The sequence below is a fragment of the Stomoxys calcitrans genome, chromosome 2 (assembly GCF_963082655.1).
Source record: "Stomoxys calcitrans chromosome 2, idStoCalc2.1, whole genome shotgun sequence".
Taxonomy (NCBI): domain Eukaryota; kingdom Metazoa; phylum Arthropoda; class Insecta; order Diptera; family Muscidae; genus Stomoxys; species Stomoxys calcitrans.
This window is the reverse complement of record NC_081553.1, coordinates 159,320,735-159,347,141: the sequence shown is the minus strand read 5'-3', so window position 1 is coordinate 159,347,141 and position 26,407 is coordinate 159,320,735. Positions and strand designations below refer to the sequence as shown.

Here is a 26,407-nt window from a genome sequence, read left to right as displayed (position 1 = left end):
GCCGCTGTTGCATCCGACGTTGACAACTCTGGATATAATTAGAATTTTTATGACAAGTTCCAATGACGAGAAAATTGCTCGTTACAAATTGGTTCATCATATATTTGTGCTTCTGATTCTTCAGACTTCTTGATCTAATTCTTCATGGAATTCTGTAACTGATTCAGTATTGTTTTCTGCGTCTGATCCCAATGATTAAATTTAAATGGGATTACTGCATGCAATATATTAGTAACATTGATTTCGTTTTAAAAGATCTTCTTGCATAGTAAAAAAAAACAAAAACACCTTCTTAAATATAAAAATGAATTAAAATTGAGTTAAAATAGAATGAAATAAAGCAATTGTTACAAACCATAGAAAGAGATATGTTGAGGGGCTTACAAAACTAGATAATGCTCAAATAAATTGTGAGAGAGGCATGAGTGAAATATGAAAGTTAAGCGAGAATGTTAACAAAATAGGACTGTCTGGAGGGACGTGTTGGCGATGCCCTCAAATAGTTGACATGGCTGACCGTGTCGAATGCCATCGATAGGTCTAGTGCCACGAGGACCGTCCTATCACATGTCCTGGGCTGATTGAAGCCATGGCAAATGTGTGCGGTGATGGCATGCAAAGCAGTTGTTGTGCTATGCAGTCTTCGAAATCCATGTTGATGCTCGGCGAATGGAAATTCTCCTAAGAGGCTCAGGAGGATTAATGCCTCAAGCGTCTTTGCTACTGGTGAGAGAAGGGAGATTGCTTTCCAAGCTTCAGTAGCGGGATCACTCTGCCCATTTTCCAGACATCGGGAACAATAAGAGTGTTTAAAGACAGGTTGAGGACAGAAGTTAGGTACTCAACTCCAGGTAAATCCAGATTCTTCAACATCAATGTAGAGATTCCGTCGGGGCCTAACGCCTTGGATGATTTGGCGCCACAGATGATAGACGTAACTTCGTCCACGGTAAATTGTGATGGCTGTCCATCGGCTCGGACACCACGGATACGGCGAATGGCGCTCCTCCTTGCCATTTCACTCTCGGGATGCACAATAAATTGACGGTTGATCAACCTGGCGCATCTCTTCGGATCATTTACGGTTACATCGCCAAAAGTGACTGAGGTCTTGGCATCCCGTCAAGCGGGGTTCGAGATTGACTTAACATTAGACCACAGCTTGCATAAACCGGTGCCTAAGTTACATTGCTTCAAATGTTCCAGCCTAAAATTCCACCTATTTTCGTTGACTACCCTGTTTATTCCCAGATTCAGCTCGCTGATTCTGGGGTTAGTAGGAACCATATTCGTCTGCGAGTACCAGTATTCGACCGGCCACTAGCACATCCGAGGTGGGTGGCTGTTCACTGAAGCGGCGATTGGTATACTCTCTGAAGCCAACCCAACCGGCCTCCTTCTGATTGATAAACGTCCAGCGCTCAGAGGTTATGAAGTCGGGTGGTCGGTCGATGGTGAGAATTATGGGGAGGTGGTCTGACCCCAAAGAGATGGCGGATTGCCAGGATACGTAATTCAGGAGATTAGGGAATGGAATGGAAATGTCTGGCGAGCTGCTGCACCTCCTCGTAATCCCAGTGGGGGCATCCTCATTCACTGTGCAAAACGTGGAGCCTTCAATCTGCTCTTCCAAAGCTATGCCACGCTGGTTGTTACCTAGAGGAGACTGCCATTAAGTGTGATGCTAGATGTGATGTGATGGAAGAGCCCGAGGATCCAAGCCACGCCCTCTGAGGTAAAATAAAAGAAATTGTTTTTGAATAGACTCAATCGCAATATTCTAAAATTCTGCGAGGAAATTGTTTAATTATCAAGGGATCTAAAAATTCTTTACTTCAACGCTTGATAAATTCCAGGCTTCTTTAGGCTTTATTCGTAATTAGAGAAATATGTTTCCGAAAATCTAACCGTTGGTCCAGCAGGATTCCCAAATCATGAATAGAATCCACATACTCTACTATACAATCATTCAAATAAAAATTTGTATCTATCTTCTTGAGCGGAAGGAAAGAGATATGTTTACATTTCAAAGTGTTAAGTTCCAACAAATTAGTATTGCACCATTTATAAAACTCGTTGTGATCAGATTGCAATATACATTGGTTTGCTTCCTCATTAAAAAAATCGAAAATGTTTGGTCACGAATAATCAGTTTTATAAGTTCAATAACAATAATCGTTTGATATCGACATCTAAAGCCTTCATTCACAAGTGTAGTTAATTCCAAAAGATTTGTTACAGTAGACCGATGTATCCGGAAGCCACGTTGAAATTTACAAAAAATAGATGAAACTTGAAAAGATAGTACCACGATCACCATCTTTTCAAATAATTTTGAATTTATGTTCAATTGAGCAATTCCTCTATAGTTTGACGCTTCAGTTCTATTACTCGATTTAAATAAAGGAACAATAAAATATTCTTTCCGAATTGGTGGTAAATAGCCAGTATCCAGGGACTTATTAAACATTTTATGTAGAGGAGTTGCAGTATGGACTGAAACAAGCACCTAATCGAAATAAGTTAATACTTGCATACATGTTTATGATGGCTTGGTTGCAGCAACATGCAGGGAACAACTACAATAATTTATGGACAATTTGAAGAAAGAATTCAAGATAATAACAAAGGAAGCTAGTTATTTCCTTCCTTTTAAAGAATCCAAGAATGAATCAAGACAAATTAATCGGCATTTGCAAAGCTCATATTACAAAAATATAATTTGCAAATTTATGATTTGCCGATTTGAATGCAAATCGGTACCTACACATATGGAAATATCCAAAGACAATTGCAAAAGAGGACATATTGTAACGAATTTTCCATATAGACAAGCTGTAGGTGCTTTGATGTATCAATGAGTGCTGTCCGATTTAAGTTTAAGCTCAATGATAAGGCGTCTCCTCTTTATAGCCGAGTCCGACATACCATTTTTTCAAACCGCATAGTTCCTCTCAAATGTCGCGAAAATTTTTTCTGATGTACTCGCCAGGATTCGAACCCAGGTGTTCAGCGTCATAGGCGGACATGCTAACCCCTGTGCTGCGTTGGCCGCCAAGAGAAAATGATCAAATTGAAAAGAGTGCTTAGATATATTTCTGGAACACTAAGCTATGGCATCAAATGCAAGAAGCAAAAAAGAAAAACAGTATTATATATCGATAGAAATATATGATTAATTTTTTTTATCCTATAAGACAAGGGGATGTGTTAAAGTTGTTTTACAAGTAACATGAAAGCTTCTTTATTATATAGTTATGTTAAGTTGTTATGTGCTATGATACCAACTTAGTGCTTTTCGCAGTAGATTTGGTGTTTTTTTAGTGACAAACGAATGATGAAGAAGAGTCTCAAATGGCTGAATACATCATTAATGTCACCAGTATTTCCACTGAACATGTTTTCTGAAGGTCCAACCCTGATTTGAACCCCAGTGTTATGGTGGTCAACTAAATCAACAGCAGGACGATAAAAACAAAAATATTCTATGGCAATGCCCTTTTATTTTGCGCCAATTAATTTCAAAATATACTCGAAAATCAAAGATAGTGCCTGCTTACTATTTTCTATGAGCATAATTTCAATCACGCAAGAAGAACTAAATTCAATCACGGTTACGCACCATCGCTAGATTGAAGTTGGATCTCACTCACGAATCACGTGGCTCACGCGTGTCATGACAGTTCAACTTCTGACTCTGTCATGAATTGCAATAGCAGGTTTAATAGTATATTGTGCAGTAAATTTTGCTTAGAACAACGTATTAACATCCTCTGTACTTTGTTCAATTATATACTTTATGCTTTGTGTTATCGTTTCTGGAAGGATTTCGATTCTAAAAAAATGTTACACATATACGGGACAACATTTTGAAAATGTCGCCCCAATCCTTTCAAAGTTGTGTCGTTTTATTTACCAGTTTAGCGGATCCGCTAGCTTATGGATAAATAAAACGCTCTTCCCGCTAAATGCTTTGTACCTTTAACGTCGGCAGCACTGATACACATCCGAAATAATCAAATATCAACAAAACAAACAAAATAAGTAATTTTAATTTTAAATGTTTCTTGGAGTTCATAAATGGGATTTTATTAAAATCCTAAAAAATTTTACCTTCCAGAACGTTTAGTCATTGAATAAATATATTTTGTTCTTCCTCTTTTAGTTTTGTCATTCAGATTGAATGAGTACACAACATGTTTTAATAAACGGCGATAATATTAGCCGTTTAACTAATCGGGGATAGAATTTTTCACCATACAAACTAAGCGAGAAAATTCGCTTAATGGGTAAATAAGAGACGGCAAGTTTTACACTTTTTACAATTTCAATCGAACATGTTGTCATTTCGACGAAATAATATGGTAAAAATCGCATCCTCGTCTTCGGATGAAGAACTTTTTTTTAGCAATGTATCTAATATGCCGTTAGCTAATATGCCGGACCCCCTCCGCTGTGCTTCTTTTACTTTATATGGAAAAAAATTATCTTTTGAATATTTATTTGCGAGCTTTTAGTGAAACACTATGAAAATGGTGTATGTATATCGCTTGACTAACAGTATAACAATATCTGAGTATCCTTTATCTAAATCCCATATGATCTTTATTGGTCTATAAATTTAGGTCATTTAAGTTTGGATGTTAGATGTTCTCTATCAGAAAAAACTTTATTTGAGCCCGATATTCTCATGGGGGTTCTGGGAGTGGGAAGGCCCCCAGGGTGGTGGTTGGTGGGTTTAGGGAGTGGTGTGGACCCCCAGAACCGTGGTCCCGAAAGTGGGTATGAATTTCGTGCTCTACTCCCAAGTGCCTTCATTTGAGTCCCATATTGCCCTGACCGGCCAATATGTATGTCCGATTTAGGCTTGTTTTCGGGGGTTAGGTGGTCCCCCAGACACTTAGCCCTTAAAAGTATCAGCATCGTGCTCTACCTTTATTTAAACCCCATATTGTTATTGGTTTAAGGGGAGTTCATGTAATGAGGCGTCTACATTTGACCCCAAAATTGGTTTTCAAATTTGTTTTCTAATCTCAAATACATTTTGAGCCACACATTGCCATGGTGAATATGTATTCTTTGTGGGTTGTTTTAAGGAAGGGGTGGTGCTCCAAATACATGGTCGCACATTTGGATATCAGATGGTCAGTAAATAATTGCGGTTTTGGGGAATGGGTAGATCCCCAGAAAATTGGTCTCGTGTTTTACTCCCCAATACTTTATATTTAAGCCCCCCATTGTTATGTTCGGTAAATATATCCGAGTTAGGGGAGTGGGTTGTCCCCCAAACACTAGGCCCTGAACATACGTCATCATCGTTCTCTACTCTCAAATATCATTTATTTGAAACCCATATTGCCACTGGCTTAAAAATTGGGTATCAAATTTGTTTTCTGTTTTCAAATACCTCTCATTTAAACTCATGTCCGCGAAGATAAATTTGAATATAATTTAGCCAAGACATAAACCTGGCATTTTAACAGAGCTACGTTAAATGATTAACAGAGCACTGTTAATAGATTTTCTTTTATATTTTAAAAATAAAATAAAAAATAATTTTTAGCAATTTCTCACCTAATATTTTCTAAAATCACTTGCTGACGAATTTATCTACAACTATAAAATGCTTAATAATAACCAAACCCTCAAACGTCTATGCCAAAAATGTTTTTTGACGACCTATATGACCCATTTTTAAAACGGCATTGCAGTGAACTCGTCATAGATAGGTGATACAAACAAATACCAGAAATAGCCCCCACCAAGAACTTTTAGAATCAGAAGTCCCCATATTCAAATTATATTTCAGATCGGAGAAATGGGCTGGGCTCAAAGTGTGCGACAGCGGGGAAGCACGGAACTCAGAAAATACTTCGACAGCAGAAGTTAGTGAAGCATCTAAGGAAAAATCGCCCACACCGCAAGTGCCCAGTGTCATGAGGAAGAGTGGTTCCACAGCTTTCTTCACCAGTTCTTGGATGCGTACGGAAGCTCAACGTGGTGGAAGTTCTGAATCCTGACTATGGTCCAGTTTCTACAGATAAATCTCCACCATTGTAAGGCCGCTCCGGCGGCACTAAAGGTCCTCCTGATGGCAGGGGGATTTGATGAAGTTCTTATCCAGGAACCATGGGTGTGTAGAGGAATGGTTTGTGGACTAAGAACTCCGGGATTTAAACTTCTCAAGGGTACGGGGAATGGGAGGCAAAGAGCCTGTATTCTTGCAAAGAGTAGTCTAAATGTTTTTCTTCTTCCGTCACACATCACATCTTCCGTCCGCACATCACCAGATATGGGAAAGTTCGGATGTCAATGAAAGGAGTGAGCTGCTTATTGAATATATTATAAGTTGCAATCTGGCGATTTGTAATAAAGGCGATAAACCGACATTTATTATCAGGAACAGGCAGGAGGTACTAGATATTACCTTTGTATCGGAAGATATAAGTGGAAGAATATGCGACTGGGAAGTTTTGGATGACCACAGCTTCTCTGACTAAACAGAAAAAAGGCGGATTGGGATAAATTTCGGCAGAAATTCTGCACGTCCACTGAAACAGCCCTTCACGACTTAGTCGACTATATAGAGGGTTCTATCGCTGTCAAGGAATATACAATTGTAGCATTTCTTGACATTGAAGGTGCTTTCAATAACGTTAGAAAGTTCATTAATAACTTTCTTACTAAAAGATGCATTAGATATAATTAGATCCGAAAAATGGTTATATATAAATGTATCTTATTTTATCAAATTAGATCTAACTGGATTCATTCTAATACAATTGGATCTCGAATTTGTCCCAGATATAAATGGATCCAATTACATATAACATCTAATTGGATCCTAAATCTTAAATTAAAAAATTGCTGTTGTTTTTTTTTTGTTTATCTTACATCTAAATGTTCTTGTTTTTAATTAAACTCTTATTTTTTACGATTTTTCCATATAAGTGCTACCTTTACTTTCGCCAGTGGGGTTTGAACATGGGTCCTCTCGTTTGCTAGTTAGATGCTCTACCAACTCAGCCAAACACTTGTTTATAATGTGCGCGGAAATTTGGAACAGTGAGTTTTGGTAGACCCCCACATCTTTTTGTTGAATGTGACCCAGATCGGACCATATTGGGATATAGCTGCCATATAGACCGATCTGCCGATATAGAGTATTGAGCCCATAAAAGGAGCATTTTTCATCCGATATCGATGAAATTTGAATCAGTGAGCTTTTGTAGACCTCCACACTCCTTTGTGGAATGTGGTCCAGGTCGGACCATATTTGGATATAGCAGCCAAATAGTCCGATCCCTAGATTATTGAGATTATATATCAAATATTAATATTACCAATTGGTAACACCAATAATCAGCTGTTGCTCATATTTTAAAAAATTACAAAATATTTCACTTTTTGAGAATTGGAAACTTTGTTAGTAAAAGCCTAATATTTTAGAATTAGTACTGTGAGTATATTATTTGCTGTATAATTTAAAATAAAATATAAACATTTCTACTTTAAAACACTGAAATAACAAAATTCAGTTATTTATAGCGCAAGCTATACATATAAATAGTCCTTATATCTTATAACTATACCTAAGGCCAGGTATAATTATATCCAAGGGCAGATACAGTTATATATAGCATTTCTTTTTAAATATAATTATATATATAGCATTTCTTTTTAGATATAATTATATATATAGCAGATATATTTATATTTGGTCCCATTTCCAATTATATCTACTATCAGATATAATTACATATAGCATCATATATAATTTTATATAATTGGATATGGCAGATCCATTTGGATCTAATTAGATCCAACTCTATCTTATCCCAGATCCATTTGGATCTGACCATATGAATGTTTTTTACTCAGGATGACAAAGGAATTTTCAAATACATATGCAACTTTTCGATTAAATCGAGCTTAATTTCATTGATCATACATGTAGGTAATGAGTTTTTTTTTCTCAAAAATTATTTGCTGTTGAACAAAAGAATGAACTTTTGCCTATTAATGACTACAATAAAATGTATTCCATTTAAATATTGAAAAAAGTTGCGCCCAAACCGCTTATATTCTTATATATATCTTATATATCTTATATTTAAGATTTTCTATAATCTTAAATAAAAACTCATCAAAATATGATACAGGTAAACTAAGTTGAATAAAAGTCATAATCCTAAATGTATTCAATAAGGATTCTTTGCCTACACTTTGTTTCTACCCGGCAAGTCAATTTAGGACCTTGTTCATTTGGGGTAATGACTTTTTGATTTTTTTTTAATTTATTTCCTGTTGCACGAGTTAATGAAGTTTTGTCTTTTAAACACTTTAATAACACTTATTATAATAAATTATTAAAAAGTCACGCACAATCCACATTGAAATTAAATTTTTGTGAATTTTGTGCGCAAAGTTTTTTTTCACAAACCACTTAATATGTAAGATTTATCTATTAATAAAAGCTCATCAAAATATGATATAGGGATATGAAGTTTTAAAAAATCATCATTCTAGTAGACACCCGTCTATAAAAAAAAGTTCAATGCATATGAGAATACATGCCGATTAGAGCGCGGTCTATTCATATTCGACGTACATGAGACATGCCTCATATGACTTGTCTGGTAGGTAATAGCATCTTCACATCAAAAGATATGCAAAAATCTTTTTTCTTCAAAGGATTGAAGATGTTAAATGAATAACCAAGTAATATTAAGTCAGAAGCCAATATTTTGTTTGGTTTTTATGAAATCATGTTGTTGTTGTTGGACTCCATCATGTCAATCCGGTACATATAACCGACTGCTATAGGTTTTTTTTTATGAAAAATGTAATGTAGAAATAAGTATTTCAACAAACTAAATAAATATCAACCAATCATTACCAAGCAAGAATTTTATACTGCAGCCCTCGTATATACATGCTATTATTCTGCAAATTTTCAAACCATAAGTATGGATTAAAAAATCATTATTTTTAATTGCCTTTCAGACTCAAATAAAAAATTTAACAAGCCAGCTTTTTATAATAACAAGAAGGATGACCATCACCCTGTGGCTTGGGGTTCCAACAGTCGAAAAGGGGCTACACTTGAATCTTCTTCCGGAAATTATGCTAAGGTATGATATAAACATTAACTTGTCTGCATATGTTATTATTCGGTGTACTAATTTGTTTAGGGAAGCCGGTACGATGAGAACTATGGAGCGGAAAAATTGGACAACAGATCGAATGCAACCGGTGTATCGGAAGAAAAAAAATCTGCATCTGTTGCTCCGAAGAAAACTACTTGGGCCTCAATAGCTTCACAGCCGGCGAAACTGACGTCCAGGGTAAGCATTATTGAAAACATCTAAATACAAAAGTATGTTAACAATTCATTTATTTCAGACTACGCTAACTACTTCCAGTCATAAAAAGAAAGGTCCGGGGATGCCCCCGCCCCCAATGGTGCCAGGAAAACATAATTTGGATGCTAACATTTGGGATATGCCAAACAATAATCCACCGCCAGTGCCGTCGCCTCCGCCACCCATAGATTTGGGCGCAAGCGAACTTAAATCGGACTTTTCACCAGTTATGGGGACAGATTTCGAAATAGGGTCGCGATCCGAAAATGCTGGTCAAAACAGAGCACCAGACAGCGTAAGAGATGAAAACAAAAGCAATTATGGCAATAACTTTGGACGTGTAAGAAATTCACCAAATGGTCATTCTCGGAAGAATTGGTCTACCCAACATCCTTTACATCCCCATCAAAGCGGAAGACAGCCAGGACATAACCGCCATGGCGATGGTAAATTGGGTGGTGGAGGGGGAAGTGGCAATGTTGCTGGTAGTATTGATGGAAGCACCACTGGCTCAGGCCGTTATGGGGATCGAAGACCTCATTACCCGACCTCGCGACAAGAAAGCGCTTCAACTGATTATCAAGATGAAAATGCTCCAAAAATGATCGAAGCTAATAATTATAGTAGGCCTGTGGAATCGCCTCAAGCTGTTTTAGAAGAATTGCGCGATAAAAATAATTACAATCCAGCCGAGTTTGATTTGGAAAATGCAGCATCAGCCAGGTAAATATTAGCTTATTTTAAGAAATATCTAATTTTGCTCTATCAAAATTCAATTCAAGACGCATTTGCTTTAAAAGATGTTAATACATCTTAAGAACTACATTACATCCAATGAGGGCTCTTATTTATTGCATATATCATTTATAATATTGTGAGATCGAATTCTATGAATCCGCAACTTTCATAAGTACAGTACCACCGATTTCATTCTTTCCAACCTCTTACAAGCTTGGGGGCAAGCTCTCCTTGGATTACGAATCGCATGCGAACCATGATCGGAATCATATAGTGCTAGTCCTAAAGATTTTTTGGATATATTTTAAATTTTCTTACATTGTTTGAACCGTTTCGTTATTTCGATCCGCAAAAATATTTTGCAACTCGAGGTTGTTGTTTTTGTGACAGTTTGTTGTAGTCTATCATTCGTCTGAATGATTCTGTTGAGTGTCCAGATCCAAGAACTCTGCGACTAAGATGGGGTGCGATCAGAGGTATCTGGGTCTGAGTCGTGTGGGTCTGGCTGGGCAGTTAAACAGGTGACGTGTGTCGTGTGGTCTCTGGTCACAATCGGAACACAGATTTTGGACGTCTGCATTAATGCTTGCTCTTTAGGAATTGAGGCGGCTGCATCTGCCGGATCGTAATTGAGCCAGAACTATTCTGATATGCCGAGGGAGTTCAATTTTTAAAGTGCAATGGGAGGCGGTCGTTCTCCAAGACCCACATTCACCCGGCATTTATTTACCGCATCTGCTACTGTGTCTGCATGACTATTGTCTAGACCCCCGTGATATGCCCCGTGATCTAGAGTTTCTCTCTTGTAGCGCGGAACCTCACGCTCTAGATCATGTAGATCTACCTTATGGTTTCTGGGCGGTGGACACCTATCCACAAGATGATAATTTGGATGGTCTCTGCGATAACAGCCAAAAGGGTATTGCTAAGACAAGATGTAATTATGTCTTCGCACTGTCTAGAATCTTTGTCTCCTGATGGAGGTGGTCCACATGAGAACTGAGGAGACAGCCCGTCGCAGTTCGAACGGCGGCATTCTGTCAGATCTGTATATTATTTCACTGCGTGTCGGAAAGTTGACGAGACCACACTGGCGCTGCATAACTTACCACAGACCGGCCAATTGCTTTCTTTGTGTGCACCCCAAGTGCTGCCAGCAAGTGACTTGTGGACCTTGTTTCTACTTTTGACTTTATCGCGAATTGATGTGGCATGTGGAGAGAATGTCAAATGTGACACCAAGTATTTTGGGACACTTGATGGTCGGAATCATTTCTCCATTGCCCATCACAGTCAGCTCTGTATTCACCTCACGCGTGTTTGTAGTGAACGATGTGGCTGTGGATTTGGTGGCAGATATCTTCAGATTTCTTGCAGCGAAATATGAGTCAAGTTTGTTGAGGTAGACGTTCAACCTATCGCAGATGTCAACAATGGGTGCGGGCCTGTTGCCATCATTGTACCATCGTCCGCATATGATACGATCTCTATACCGACTGCATGAAAGATAGGCAGAGGTTAAACAGTGCCGAAGATATCACCGCGCCCTGGGGAACTCCCTGTTCCACTCTACGATGCTTTCACTTCATATGCCTAAATTCCACAAATGACTGGCGACTACAAAGACAATTCGCGACCCATCGTTTCAAGCCTGGCTGGAGGGACGTGTTGGCGAAATCCTTAAAATAGTTTGGCATGGGTTTCCGTCTCGAATGCCTTCGATAGATCCAGTGCCACGAGGACCGTTCTATCACATGGTCTGGGCTGATTGAAGCCATGGTAAATGTGTGCGGTGATGGCATCCAAAGCAGTTGTTGTGCTATGCAGTCTTCGGAGTCCATGTTGATGCTCGACGAATGGAAATTCTCCTATGAGGCTCGAGAGGAGTAATGCCTCAATCAAACTCGGGTCCTTTCCAGGCTTCAGTAGCGGGATCAGTCTGCCTATTTTCCAGACATCGGGAACTATAAGAGTGTTCAAAGACAGGTTGAGAACAGTAGGAAGTTACTCAACTCCAGGTAAATCCAGATTCTTCAGCATCAATGTAGAGATTCAGTCGGGGCCCAACGCGCCACAGATGACATTCGTAACTTCGCCCACGGTAAATTGTGATGTAAGCCTATCGGCTCGGAGACCACGGATACGACGAATGGCTCTCCTCTTTGCCCTGTGACTCTCGGGACGCACAATAAATTGACGATTGAACAACCTGGCGCATCTCTTCGGATCAATCACGGCTACTTCGCTATATGATGTCAGTTCACTGAAGCGGCGATTGGTGTACTCTCTGAAGCCGACCCAATCGGCCTTCATTTGGTTGATAAACGTCCGACGCTCAGAGGTTATGAAGTCGGGTGGTCGGTCAATAGTGAGAATTCTCCTTGGAGTCTCCTTGGAGCAGAGGATTATGACCAGACAGTAGCCCACTTATGTCAGTTTTGTAAGCCTGGCGATTAACTAGGTCACAAGTACCTACCGCCGGTATGTACACTTTGTATAGCTCTATCTCGGTAGTACTGAACCATGCACTCCATGTTGGGGTCACTAGCGCCAGGTGCAGGCGAGATGGGAGTGTACTGCAACTTGTATTTCATTTTATTTATTTCAACACTTGTAATGTAAAGTCATCTGGCCCCTTAAACAATTACACAATTCATATAAAGGGTTTTTTAACAAGAGGTGTTATTTTGAATCACCCAGTATTTTGGTAGCTGTCCCTATTAAAGCTGTTATTCTTTGACATTTGACAAGAAGAAACTATGCGATTATTAAATATACACGCTTCAACAACGCACTGAAATTATTAAAATTTAAAAATAAAATGGGGAAAAACTTGCAGTCACAGTCCGTATTCGAAAAAATAAAAAAATTGTCTGATAAGGCCCATTTTTACCTCGATGGCCACGTCAACAAGCAAAATTGTCGCACTTGGGTCTTGGAAATCCCAAGAATAATTGTTGAGAAGTCTCTCCATCCTCCTCCGCGGGGTCATTGGACCTTATTCAGTCCTTGGGTTCTCAATGTAAATCCCCAGACCCACTCTGTTCTTTAGCTTTGATCCATCCGTGTATCGATCGATCTTTTCTGAGTTAACATTGGGACCCTTAGGTCTGGCCCAGTCGTGTGCAATCTGCAGGACCCTTTCGGCCCTTCTGCACAGCTGGTTCGGATCCTTTACCCTTAGGTTAGGTAGAAAAGAGGGTGCAGATATTAATCCGCCCCTATGGACATACACCTAGGCCAGTAATCGGCTTGTTGTGCGCTCTAAAAACTATAAAGTAACTTCTAAAAAGAAAATTTTAAGTTAGGAATTCCGTGCTACTTACAAAATCCTTAATCGTTTTCAATGCCACTCCCCTAAGTTGGTTCATGTCTGATATTGTGTCTCCACCTAAGTACTGGTATCTGTTGGACGCGAAAGCAGGGCAATGACAAAGGAAATGCACCAACGTCTTATCATCTTCCTCGCATGCCCTACACATGCTATCACTTGCCGCACCGATTTTACATAAGTGAGCTCGTAGTCCTATGTTTCCCGTATGATACCAATAGCTATACTGACCTCCTTCTTGCTTCCTTTCAGTAATAGCCTCGTCTTCTAATGATCTGGATCCCCCATATGATTTTCTCCATCCTACCGACCGTTTCGCTGTTCCACAATGTTGCATGCGTATTCGTCGCCCACTCCCTTAACTCGGACTGCGTCAACCCGAAAGGCTTTGGGTTAACCAAGTTTATTGACGGCAGTACTCTGACCTTCACCGCCAAATCGTCTGCCCTTTCATTTTCGCTTACTTCGTTATGGACCGGTACCCAAACGATGCGATTTTGCCATCCTTAGAGAAGGCGTTAATCTCCTTCTTACACTGCAAGACTGTTCGTGACCTTACCGTCCTGGTTGTTGTTGCCCATATGGCAATTTTACTGTCGGTAAAGATGTTCAGACCCGACGCCCTCGCGATAGCACCACACCACTTCACGCATTCCATAATCGCCCGGATCTCCGCCTACAGGACCGTATTATGGTCAGGCAGTCTAAAATAGATCTCAGTCCCTGGATTTTCAATGTAAACCCCCAGACCCTAGCTCTAGCTTTGATCCATCCGTGTAACATGATCTTCCAGATGGCAATACTAGGGTTCCGTCAATCCAAGAAGGTGTCGATGGCAGCAGTGCGTCGCACTCGACTTCAAGGTTCATCTCAGGTAACCGATCGGAAACCTCCTCCCTTCCTTCCAGGTTTCCTATCGTCGCCTCGATTATACCGCGATGGTATGAGCTGCTCCCATCCTCAATCCTTTCTCCCATCGCCTTAAGTCTCATAGCCGTAGTGACTGGCTCACATTTAATCTGTATGTCAATGGGTCGGATATCTAGAATAGTCTCCAGTGCCCTTGTGAGCATGGTCCTCATCATCATCCGCCTATGCCAAGACATGTTCTCTGAACCTGTTGTATGGTCATTATGTTGCACTTTTTCTCCATATCAGTCCACCAAACTACTGAGGCGTAAGTAAGTATTGGTCTAAACACGCTCCTCTAGAGCCAGTGGACTATCCTAGGATTCAGGCCCCATTTCGAGCCTACGGCCCGTCTACATAGTGCCCAACATCTGTGAGCCTTCTCAGTATGCTCCTGAATGTGACAATTCCAATTCAGTTTCCTGTCCAAGATCACACCTAAGTATTTGATCTTGTCAGATATCAAAATCGTCTTATTAAGGAAACGTGGTGCGTTTTATTCGCCAACCTTCATCTTCCTCGTGAACAGGCATATTTCAGTTTTCTCTGGGTTAACATTGAGACCTCTGGGTCTAGCCCAGTCATATGCCATATGCAAGACCCTTTCGTCCCTTCTGCAAAGCTTGTTCGGATCAAATCCCTTCTCAGTCAGCATCCGTAATAGGTCATTTATGGTGGTCACCCATATTGTATTCATGTCATTGGACACACAATTTATCCACCTATTTCTTAGCATATGGTTTATCCAGTCTCTAAGGACCGGGTCCACCCGGTGCTGATCTAAGGATTGGATCAGTGTTTCGGTTCGCATATTGTTAAAAGCCCCCTCGATGTCAATGTATATCGCCAGTGTGTACGTGCAGGCAGTCTCCACTGACCTTCCCTAGACATAGGCTTGCTGTTTGTATTTGATTTCATACTCTTTATCATGGTGTCCACAATACGTTCCATGGTTTTGACTAGAAAGGACGTAAGGCTTATGGGTCTGTAGGCCTTTGGTGTCGCATAATTTGCCTTGCCTGGCTTAGGTATAAACACCACCCTTACCTCCTGCCAGGCTTTCGGAGTATATGAAAGTCCTAAACAGGCCTGAAAATTTAGGCCAGACGAGGCGCCAGATAGCCTGCCTCTTTCTGTAGTAACGCTGGAAATATCCCATCAGGTCCGGGTGACTTAAATGGTTTGAAGCTCCTCAAGGATTCCTTCACCATAAATTCCGTTATTATCAACCTTCGATCAACGTCATTAGTTCAAGATTCCGGTGTCTCCGTGAGTCCCGTCGTATTCTGTGGAAAATGGGTTTTCATCAAGAGCCTCAACATGTCCTCCGTTGTCTCTGCTCTCACTCCCATATCGTCTACTAAAGTTTCAGTTTGGACATGGGTTTTTGAGAGAAACTTTTTTATCTTGGCGGCGTCATAAACGCTATCGACCTGTTTGCAGAAAGGCTTCCAGGAGGCACGTTTTGCCGCTCTGGTAATTTTATTGTATTCCTTGAGCCGTGTGTAATACACATCCCAATAAACTTCCGCTTTTTTATGACGTGCTCTGTTAAAAAGTCTGCGGACCTTTTTCCTAATATTGCGAATCTCCCCGGTCATCCAGGGTTTTTCTTGGGTTGATTTCCTTTCCCGAAGAGGACAACTATCTTCGAAGGATCCCACCAATGCAGTTGTAATCCTGTTGACATTCTCGTCAATCTCTTCTATGCTAGGACAATCTAAATTATCTTGTCCAAGTCTTCTTCTGAGTAGCCTTCCGAATTTTGTCCAGTTGGTCTTCAACTTATTCCGGAAGCTTATCGGATTCGGCGCTGGCCGTGCTATTCTAAACCTAACGTAGCGATGGTCAGAGAAAGAGTGTTCCATGGAGACCCTCCAATCCTGAACATCATCGATCAGATTTTCGAAACATATCGCCACATCTAATACCTCCTTCCTAATCCAATTTACAAAGGTAGCGGTGTTACCAATATTAAATGTTATTAGGTCGTTAGTTGTTGTTGTTGTAGCAGTTTATTGTGTTCTATCTTTCGTCTGCTTGATTTTGTTGAGTGTCAAGACCCAGGAACTCCGCGACTAAGATGGGGTGCGTCCACAGGGATCTGGCTCTGAGTCGAGTGGGTCTGGCCGGGCAGTTAAACAGGTGACGTGTATCGTGCGGTCCCTGGTTACAATCGGGACATACATCTTGCACGTCGGCATCAATCCTAGCTCTGTGGGAATTGAGGCGGCTGCATCTGCCGGAACGTAATTGAGCCAGAACTACTCTGGTTTGCCGGGGGAGGTCGATTTCTTCGGGTGCAATGGGTGGCGGTCGTTCTCCAAGGACTACATCCACCCGGTAGCCCATTAACGCGTCTGCTACCGTGTCTGCATGAATGTTGTTCAGACCCGCTTGATATGCCGCTTGATCTAGAGGTTCTCTCTTGTAGCGCTGAACCTCACGCTCTAGATCGTGTAGATCTACCTTAAGGCTTCTGGGCGGTGGGTATCTATCCACAAGATGATGATTTGGATGATTTCTGCGATAACAGCCCAAAAGGTATTGCTTAGACAGCATGTAGTTATGTCGCACTGGTAGGATCTTTGTCTCCTGATGGAGGTGGTCCACATGAGAACTGAGGAGACAGCCCGTCGCAGTTCGAAGGACGGCATTCTGACAGATCTGAATATTATTCCACTGCGTGTCACAAAGTTGACGAGACCACACTGGCGCTGCATAACTTACCACAGACCGGCCAATTGCTTTGTACGTGGTCAACAAGATTTCTTTGTCTGCACCCCAAGTGCTGCCAGCGAGTGACTTGAGGACCTTGTTTCTACTTTTGACTTTATTGCAGATTGCTGTGGCATGTGTGTCGTTAGTATTCAAGAACTCTGTCAGGGCTTGGTCCTGCTTATTAGTGTTTGTGGTACTCCACGAAATGTGGTGAGAGTTCGCATCGCACCTCGTTTCCTGTCTGTTTTGCTTTCCTCACCAGCAGTTGCAGCTCCGACGTGGATAGCGGTGTCGGAGAGTCGAAAGGCAAATAAAGTGATGCCAGGTATGCTCCACCGTCTCCCTATCTCACCACTGTTGCATCTGACGTTGACAACTCTGAGGAAAATATATAATTAAAATTTCTATGACAAATAACGCAGGTCCTCGGCCGAGTACCAGTGATTGCATATAATTGGTATTTGATATGGTTTAGTCAAGAGACTTTGTTCCGGGTAGTCCATGGCTCCTGAATTAAGGCAATATGAATCTTGCTCTTGCTGATTTTCTCCATCAGAGCATGTGTAGCAGTCTCGCTCCGGTGGAGGTTTATCTGGGTTATATCATTGGTCCTCCAGTAAATGGACATCTTGGGAGTAGGTGATGATCTCACCGCTCCCTGTTCTCTAGACTGCATTGACTTTCCTGTCACTGCACTGCCTGTTCGTTTTAGGTTCATTGCCTAGTCTAGTCTTCCTACTTTTTATAATGTCGGTAATGGTTCCATCGTCTGGTTCCTGTTCGTTAAGCTTTACTGGGTTGCAATTCCCTGTTCTGCCTGGTGTTTCAATAATAGGATCTTCCAACTCTTAAGTAAATGGGCTTCTTGGGAGTAGGTGATGGTACCATCATCGGCTTGACTTGATCAAACCCCTCTAAACTCGCCGCTCATCATTTGTATGGGTGGACCCTCTACAGAGTTTCACACATGTTAAAAAATCCGATCGTTAACCAGATCCTCCACTTGGGACCGATGATCTGGTGGAATCCTACCGGATGCGGATGATGACTGCATAAATCAGCTCATCTCTGTTGTGCTTCCTTGCCACTCTAGCGTAAGAGGGCGGCTCCTTACCATTCTCAGCGACCATCTTCCCCTTCGGTGATGGCTGTGGCCTCCTTTTGAAAGTCACAGTCCTCCATGAAGACTCAGGGGCCGTGCGCGCTACCTTCGTTCCTGTTCCAACTTTGTCCACCTCCGCAGGACATAGTCTGGAGTCTCCATTGCGAGATGGCTGGCTTGGTTTTCCCAGAGTACATGAAAGCGGGGAGCTCTTCTTCAGTATTTTAGCAGTGTTATGCTCTTCGGGAGATATGATTCTTTTTCCAGCTTCCGTAGAAGTGCTTGGAATGTCAGTTCTATCCCTTCCAGCATCCTGCACTTTTGCCCGATTACGCTGCCGGCACATACTCCTCTGTCTCCTTCGTCGTGTACCGGATCGCTTTCTCGGTCTGCTTGTGAGCTTAGCAAAGCCATCGCACACTTCTGCTGTCATCCCGATACCCTCATCTCTCGATTCGGCTGCGATGACTGTTTCATTGACACAGTCGCTGTCTGAATCCGAGTCAGAAACTCCACCTTTACTTAAAGGCTGGGGACGAACTGTGCATCCCTCTGGTTTATCCGTCTCTTCCTCATTTATTAGTCTGACGACTAGTTGTGCGCTTGAAGGTACCCACACCTATAGGAGGGGAGGACAACATGCTGCGGTCTGACGCCACCACCGCAGATGTTGAGTCTTTGGAGTCCATTTCTAGCCTACTCCAAAAGGCTTTAAAATTTTTTTTCGTAATAGGTAGTACCTATTCCGAGATACGAATATATATTTATTTTTTTTTTTTTGAGGAGCGAAATAAAATCACGTCCGCTTCACTCAACGGCTACAAATAGAATAGAAATTGTGTATGTATTTGAAAAAAAATTTATTCAATTTTGTATCACGGGACAAAAATTGTATCAGTGAAATTTTCACATTTTAGTTTTTCCTTATTTATCCTGTATATCCTGCAGTTGATATTAAAAATTTTAAAAACTTTGACACGTTTTTTGAATAAGCTCAGTTTTTGAACAGTTTGAAACCCCAGTTCAGGAAAAAGTTGGCCCATTAATCACCTTACAGACGTACGTACTACGAATGAATTGTTAAGTACTCAGTTTAATTTTTTGTATAAATTAAAATCAATCTACCCAATATGGCCAATATTAAACAGCAAACGATCCAAAATGAGAAGTATCTACGCAAAATTTCATTCGTTCCGACGGTATCGCGATTGCGTCTACTTCTTGAACTGATGAACGGATATTGCTAGATCGACTTCGAATACTCAGACGATTGAAAATATTTATTATAAATATTTCGAGGTGTTACAAACGAAATGATGAAATTTGAAAAAAAGTGACTATAGGGTACACCCTTAGTTCTGAGCCCAGGAAAGAAATTCTGAAGTCCGTTTCTGGAGGCATTTTGGGTCGATTCCTAGCGACCCAAAATGTTCCCAGGAGGGCATTGTCGTTGGCGCTACCCAGGGATTGCCTCGTGGATGTGGCAATCACATTTTAATGCCCTCAAGATTATATTTAATAGGCTCCCGTTAACGGCCACGATGTGATGTCTTCATACTCATCATCATCCTCCTCTTCATCCTAAAGTTTGGCTAAAAATTAAAATTGTAAAAAACGCCGTAGTCTACTCCTTAATACCTTTTATTTGGTACCCATATTGCCCAGGGTTAAAGGAGTCAAAAATTCTCAAGATCCCGTAGGTCCTTCCCAGGTTCAATTTTTATTCTTTGTTCTTATATATTCACCCCCATTGTTTAGTGGTGGGTATACAATATAGCATTTTTAAGTGCCCGGAGTCAACTTCGTAGTCTGAGTCGGAGTCGAGCAATTTGCCTGGAATCGGAATCGAATCAAAATTGCTCGACTCCGCAGACCTGCATGCAACATATAAACTTTCCTGCCTCTGTATCTGTAATTTCAATGAGAATATTTCTTCTCCTATGCTCTTGATTTTTTGCATGCCGTCTCTACCACAGAAATTCTTTCACATAACGTTTTATTGTTTCTTCAACTTTGCCGATCTTGCATACTTACCAGCTTGGCCTCAATTTCGCCGTCTGTCTCGTTGAAATGTGAGACAACTCTCCTCGCTTTCCTTCAAAATTGCTTTTATTAGTTGCAGATGTTCTATGCATTGGTGGTTTTGGCGTACTCCCGACATACGTGGATCCTCTCTCTCCCCTTTTTGATTGATGCCGTTAGTTTCTCCATGATTTCATCGTGTAGCTTGTGGTTTGTTGCATTTTCTTACAGAGAGTATTTGCTTTTGGTTTTCACTCTCGCCTATATTTGACATTTTTATTTGGATCTTATGTTTGTTGAGAAGAGATGACTGATTGGGTGAGTATGTGTTTGAACGATAAGGTTGGTTTATTAGAAAATAAACAATGCTTTCTTTAGAAATGACGGTAATGTCGTTAAAATATTTTTTTCTGATTTTGCCACGAACAACAGTTGAATCCAGAAAACATTGATCTGTTGTAGTGATAAATTTAATGATAAACTGATAACTTGAAATTAAAATAATAGCAAATAAAAACACGCCTGTTTTTCTCAACTGCAACTTACATTGTAATTGGGGATTTTTGAGGGCAAAGGTTTCGAAATTTGGGGACAAAGGCGGGATAAATACTCACAGCCGTGCCATGAAGTGAATGCCTGGGTTCAAATTAAGGCGAGAACATAATACAAAAATTATTAGCTGTGGCTAAAATATCACTAATGCTGGCTCTGAGTTATTCAGCCAGACAAGGTTAGTTTTAAGTGGCACTCTGCCATCAGGCTCACTTAGACGTTTTCGTCCATTGTGATACCACAGGAACAAAAGAAGAAAGATGCCTTCTAGCTCCTACCGTTGAACCATCCAGATCGCTTTTAAAAGCCCAATAACTTGCGAATGTTCACATCCTCTAAATCACATAGGTTCTCAAAGAAATGAGAACCTAAAGTGGAACTCCTTCTGACAGCTTCTGTAAAAGTCGTTGTTGGCAACTTTCATGACGGACACAATGACCTGTCATGACGGACACAATGACCTGTCATGACGGACACAATGACCTGTCATGGCGGATACAATGACCTGTTATGACGGACACTATGACCTGTCATGAAGGACACAATGACTGAGACATCTGTTCTAGCCAGTGACAGCAAAGCGGTAGATCTCTTCAAGTCTAGATTAGATTAGTTTTGGAATGCTCACAGCCCACTCTTTGTGACCATCTATCATTGTCTGTCCTTCGGGCCTGGTCCTAACAACATAGCTTACATTTCGCTTGAGGCATGCCCACAGATTTCAGTTTCTCTGGAATGTGTAAGGTAGTTCCTAGTCTCGCAAGCTCTTCCGTTTTACAATTCCCTGGGATATCTCTGTGGCCCCGCACCCAGAACAGGTGAAATTTGAACTGTTCGACCATCTCGTTGAGAGATCAGCGACAGTCAAGGATGGTTTTTGTGTTAAAAAAATACGTTCTCTAGAGATTTGATGGCTGTCTGAGAAAATTTTTATGCCAATCGTCGTAATGACATTATATCTTAGCCATTCCAACATTTCCATAATTGCAAGGATATCCGCTTGATACAAACTGCATTGGTCGGGTAAACTTTTCGATATGTCTAGTTCTAGATCCTTAGTGTACACCCCAAAGCCCACCTGGTCGTCTAGTTTGGAACTATCCGTATAGAAGTCTATGTATTTTCTATTGCCAGGGATACCGTAGTTTCAATCGGTTCTATCAGGAATTGTGGTTCAGAACTTTTTACCAAAACGCGTCTCAGCCGAAGAAAAAGGTCCCTCAGCCTCACGGCAGTGGTCGCAGCAATTTATCTAGCCACAATGTCCAGAGGCATTAGATGTAGCATTTAATTCAGTAGGTAGACTTTTGACGTGTCATCATCCACCACACCACAACAACATATTGCATTATAGGTATGACAACTGCAGTATATACCCAATGCATGACGCGCAGTCCAAACCCCAACTTTTGCCAATGGCACTCTTACAGGTGTATAGGGCAAGAGATACCTTTCTTGCCCTTCCTAAAATGTTGGATTTGAAGTTCAATTTTCTGTCCAGCAAAACACCCAGGTATTTTGCGCTTTCTGTAAATGTAACATTCCCTCCTCCCAAGGAGACGGGTGCCACTGTAGGCAACTTGTATCTCCTGCTGAAGAGAACTACTTCCGTCTTTCACGGATATATACCTAGACCACATTCGATAGCCCACTTCGCTGCAGCACGTAGCCCACGTCGCTGCTTCCTGAAGTACTTCTCTAAGAGTGCTGGGAAACTTTCCCCTAACTGCAATTGCCCCGTCACCATCATACGCGACCACTTTTACACCTTTCTCTTCCAGAGACAACAATATATTGTTAATGGCTATATTCTAGAGTAACGGAGACAGTACACCTTTTTGAGGTGTTCCTCTGTTGATCCATCTTTTTCGATCCACAAATCCCAAGCCTGCCGTAATGTTTTTTTTAGTAAGTAAGTTATTAATAAACTTTCTTATGGTAGAGTTGAAGCCTAGAAAATCCAACTCTTTCGGTTTTACATTATTGAAAGCACCTTCAATGTTAAGAAATGCTACCATTGTATATTCCTTGACTATGTAGCCAATTAGGTCGCGAAGAGCTGTTTCAGTGGATTTGGCTTTACTATATGCATGCTGCTGCCGTGACAGGCGATCTCCAGGGGAGCTTTGCCCTAAGCTAAGTTTCTATTGACCTGTCAAGAGTCTTCAGCACAAAGAATGACAGACTAAAAGGACGAAAATCTCTTGCCGTCAGCTTGTAGTTCAACCGGTGATTCATCATCAGGGCCTGGCGACTTAAAGGAGTCGAAACTTCTTATCGCCCAAAGGACTTTAGGCTCTGACACAATTTCCCTAATAATCTCCGACGAATGCATACCAGTGACAATTTCTTCTGGCGCCACGTTGTCTGTTGGAGAATTTCTCCGGAAATGTGTATAAACTCGTAGTTATATTTCTGAATATACCCCACCGCAATAGGTCTCGAGGGCAGAATTTTCCTTAGACTAAAAGCCTAAGATGTATCCTCCACGGAGGTACAAAATTCTACCCAGGATTTGTTCTGAGCCTTTCTCAGCTCGCCCTTATATTTTCTTAGCTCAGCCTTATGTGTGGTGCTCTTGTGGCTTTTGCTCTGTTAAACAGTTTACTGCAGTCCTTCCTTGCACCAACCAGCTTTGATGTCCACCATGGCGGCCGCTGTTTGCCCCTTGGCTTGGCTTGGCACCACTTCCTTTTCTGGACTAAAAGGGATAGACGTACAGAATTTGTGCCGAAATTTATCCCAATCAGCCTTTCTTCTGTTTAGCCGAGGGACCACTTCTGCAGTATTTTCTCCAAGACTTGAAACTAATATAACGATGATCAGAAAAGCTGTGGTCGTCCAGCATTTCGCAGTCGCATATTCTTAAGCTTATATCTTATGTTTAAAAAATAAGATATCTTACATTTCATCAGCATTGGCCAAAAATCAAAACAATTTATGGATAAAAAACAAAATTTGACAATTTCAAGGATTTGGAAATCATTTAAACAATTTTGCTTTGGCAGATCTTAGCAGCTAGTTTTTCAAGAAAGAAAAATATATATCTTAAAGCTGCTGAAACAAACTTATTGCGCTCGATTCCTTTAGGTAAATGTTTTGTTAATGTTTTAAAGAGTTTATTTGAAAACATTGTCTAGTTACCCTAAATGCAGTTTTTAATGCTCCTGTAAGCCCGCCACACAGTCTGAAGTGGTTGCAAAGAATGATAATTTTTTAAACTGTTCTAAGTTTATTTGCTTATCATATACGACTTTTTTTAATGTCCTCATATGTTGTTCATGTATTTTCAGGTTTTTTGTCATTAAATCATATTCAGAAGATGACATTCACCGTAGTATAAAGTACGAAATATGGTGCTCTACAGATCACGGAAATAAGAGACTTGATGATGCCTTCAAAGAACGTCACAAGGATGGCGGTAATATTCTTCTGTTTTTTTCGGTCAATGGATCTGGTCATTTCTGTGGGATGGCTCAAATGATGACTCCCGTTGATTATAACTCAACATCGAGTGTATGGTCACAAGATAAGTGGAAGGGAAAATTCAAAGTTAAATGGATTTACGTGAAGGATGTGCCCAACAACAAATTGCGCCACATAACATTAGAAAACAATGAAAATAAGCCTGTGACCAATTCCCGTGACACGCAGGAAGTGCCCAATGCCAAGGGAATAGAAGTTCTACAAATACTACACTCCTACAAGCACACTACATCCATCTTTGACGATTTCTATCATTACGAGAAAAAACAAGAAGAAGAGGTTTCCTCAAAGAAACCATTAGGCAGTTATGATGGTCCACCAGCTAGACCTCACTATAACTCACGCCAAAATGATGATCGTGATCGTGATCGGGACCGTGATGGTCGAAGTGGTGGGGGCTTACCCCCAAAGTATTTCGGATCTTCTTTCCGTGAAAGAAACAACTCCTACCGTAGTGGAAGTTTCAACTCGTATAATGACCATCGCCGTTTCGACAGCTATCGAAGCGGAGACCGTAGTGAGTTTAGAGAAACCGAAGCTGACAGAGAAAACAATGAATACAATAATTCCAGTAGGCACATGCCTAAGTATGACTACAGCCGAAGAACAGATGATAGAGCGTCATCTAAACACAGTAATAGAGAGCGGGACTTTCCAGAAGAACAGCATGCTAAAAACGACTCTTCACGAATTCGTTCCGGAGCAAGAGAAACCCAAAAAGTCAATATTAATCCAAATTTATCAGAGTAACATATGTTGGTGCATGTTTTTTTTTAAGACATTTTTCTAAGATATTTTTGAACTACAAATTACCGAGCCGATATATTTGCATCTTAAGGCCTAAAATGCCAGATGTGTGTGCATGTCCATTCTCAACAAGGCGAATATATAGTCACTATGAGCCTCTGGGATGCATGCATATTATTTTACTCTTAGTTATAAGGTTGCAACTTACTTAATCCCATAAAAACACGATTTCCAAGCGTATCGATCTTCTGCGCTTCGCCAATTTCTAACCCACCTACTGTTAGAGCCGCCATGTCATGTGTCTGCATGTATGTTCGATGAAATAAGAGCGCGCTTTAAGAGTTGCATATTTATTCAAAAACCAATTTTTCATATTATATTTTTCGTACGTATCATACGATATGTACAACTTTCACACTTGCTATCTTTGACAATACATATCGTGTGGAAGCAGCTTAACACCCATTCTCAATAACATAAACCTCCAAGCGCTCGAAGAGTACTCAATTTTATATTTCCTAATGGCTTATTTATTCGTAACTTATATCGTTAAAATTCTTGTTGTCTTTCATATAAAAATATTTGGTATCGATATACTTGCTGCGGGAATTGATCTTTTCTGTCTCTAAAATCTTCAGACAACATTAATTGTCTTCAGCTGCAACTGAAGTCGCGGACAATCAGCGGTATCAAGTGCAGAGTCTCAGGGAGAGACCGGGTGGCACTGGCTCTTGCCTAAATACTGAGTGCCTATGATGCTCGGTACGACAAGTCGAGTAATTGGCGCATTTAAATAACCAATAGATCATCATATTCCCGCCGCGATTGGTCGTATAGGCTGGAATGAGCTTGTTCGCCTATAAGAGCTTGCTGAGGATCACCCCATCCAAATGCAAATGTGGCTACAACAACAACAACATTGTCTGTCAAGTCCAATTGCAAACAAAAATCATTCTTGGTTTGCTTCTGCAAGTGAATCTAATGCCACTTCGGACGATGAAAGAGTTGTTGTTGTACACTGAGGCAGTAGTCGTTGTCGATAAAGGTCTTCATCGGGTCAATCCGGTAGTTACAACCGGCTGCCATGGGATTGACGGTGAAAGAGTGACAGTGTTTTGATGCCGGCTACCATGGCTAATGATAGCTTGCCCAGATTTGAATAGGTATACTGGTTAATTTTCGAGTTTTGGAATCCCCAGCCCAATATACTGGGGTTTTTGTTCTCACACAAAGTTTTCCATCTCGCATACCTTTCAGATATCGAAACAAATGTTAATGCCAATCTTTCTTTGACAGCAACTGAATTGTCGGATCTGGTACTTCCGGCAAGATAAAGAAGAGATCCAATGGCTATTCGATACATGTTCTCATTTTCGAAATCTTCGGATTCTATCCTTAAAGTAGCCTGTATTCATTGGAATAGTTGATGTCTTT

At 40.8% G+C, this 26,407-nt stretch overlaps 1 protein-coding gene across 3 annotated transcripts in view; it reads left to right on the top strand.

Annotated features, from left to right (window-relative positions):
- The window catches only part of LOC106091648 (YTH domain-containing family protein), a 61,597-nt gene that overhangs the window by 11,848 nt on the left and 23,342 nt on the right, over positions 1–26,407 (top strand). For 2 of the 3 annotated variants that reach the window (XM_013258238.2, XM_013258240.2), the window contains exons 6-9: positions 9,007–9,134; positions 9,195–9,347; positions 9,406–10,088; positions 24,034–24,946. In XM_013258238.2, coding sequence (XP_013113692.2) covers positions 9,007–9,134; positions 9,195–9,347; positions 9,406–10,088; positions 24,034–24,946 — 1,877 coding nt within the window. Of the gene's footprint in view, positions 1–9,006; positions 9,135–9,194; positions 9,348–9,405; positions 10,089–24,033; positions 24,982–26,407 lie in introns of all 3 variants that reach the window. The other variant, XM_013258239.2, reaches the window with a different exon arrangement.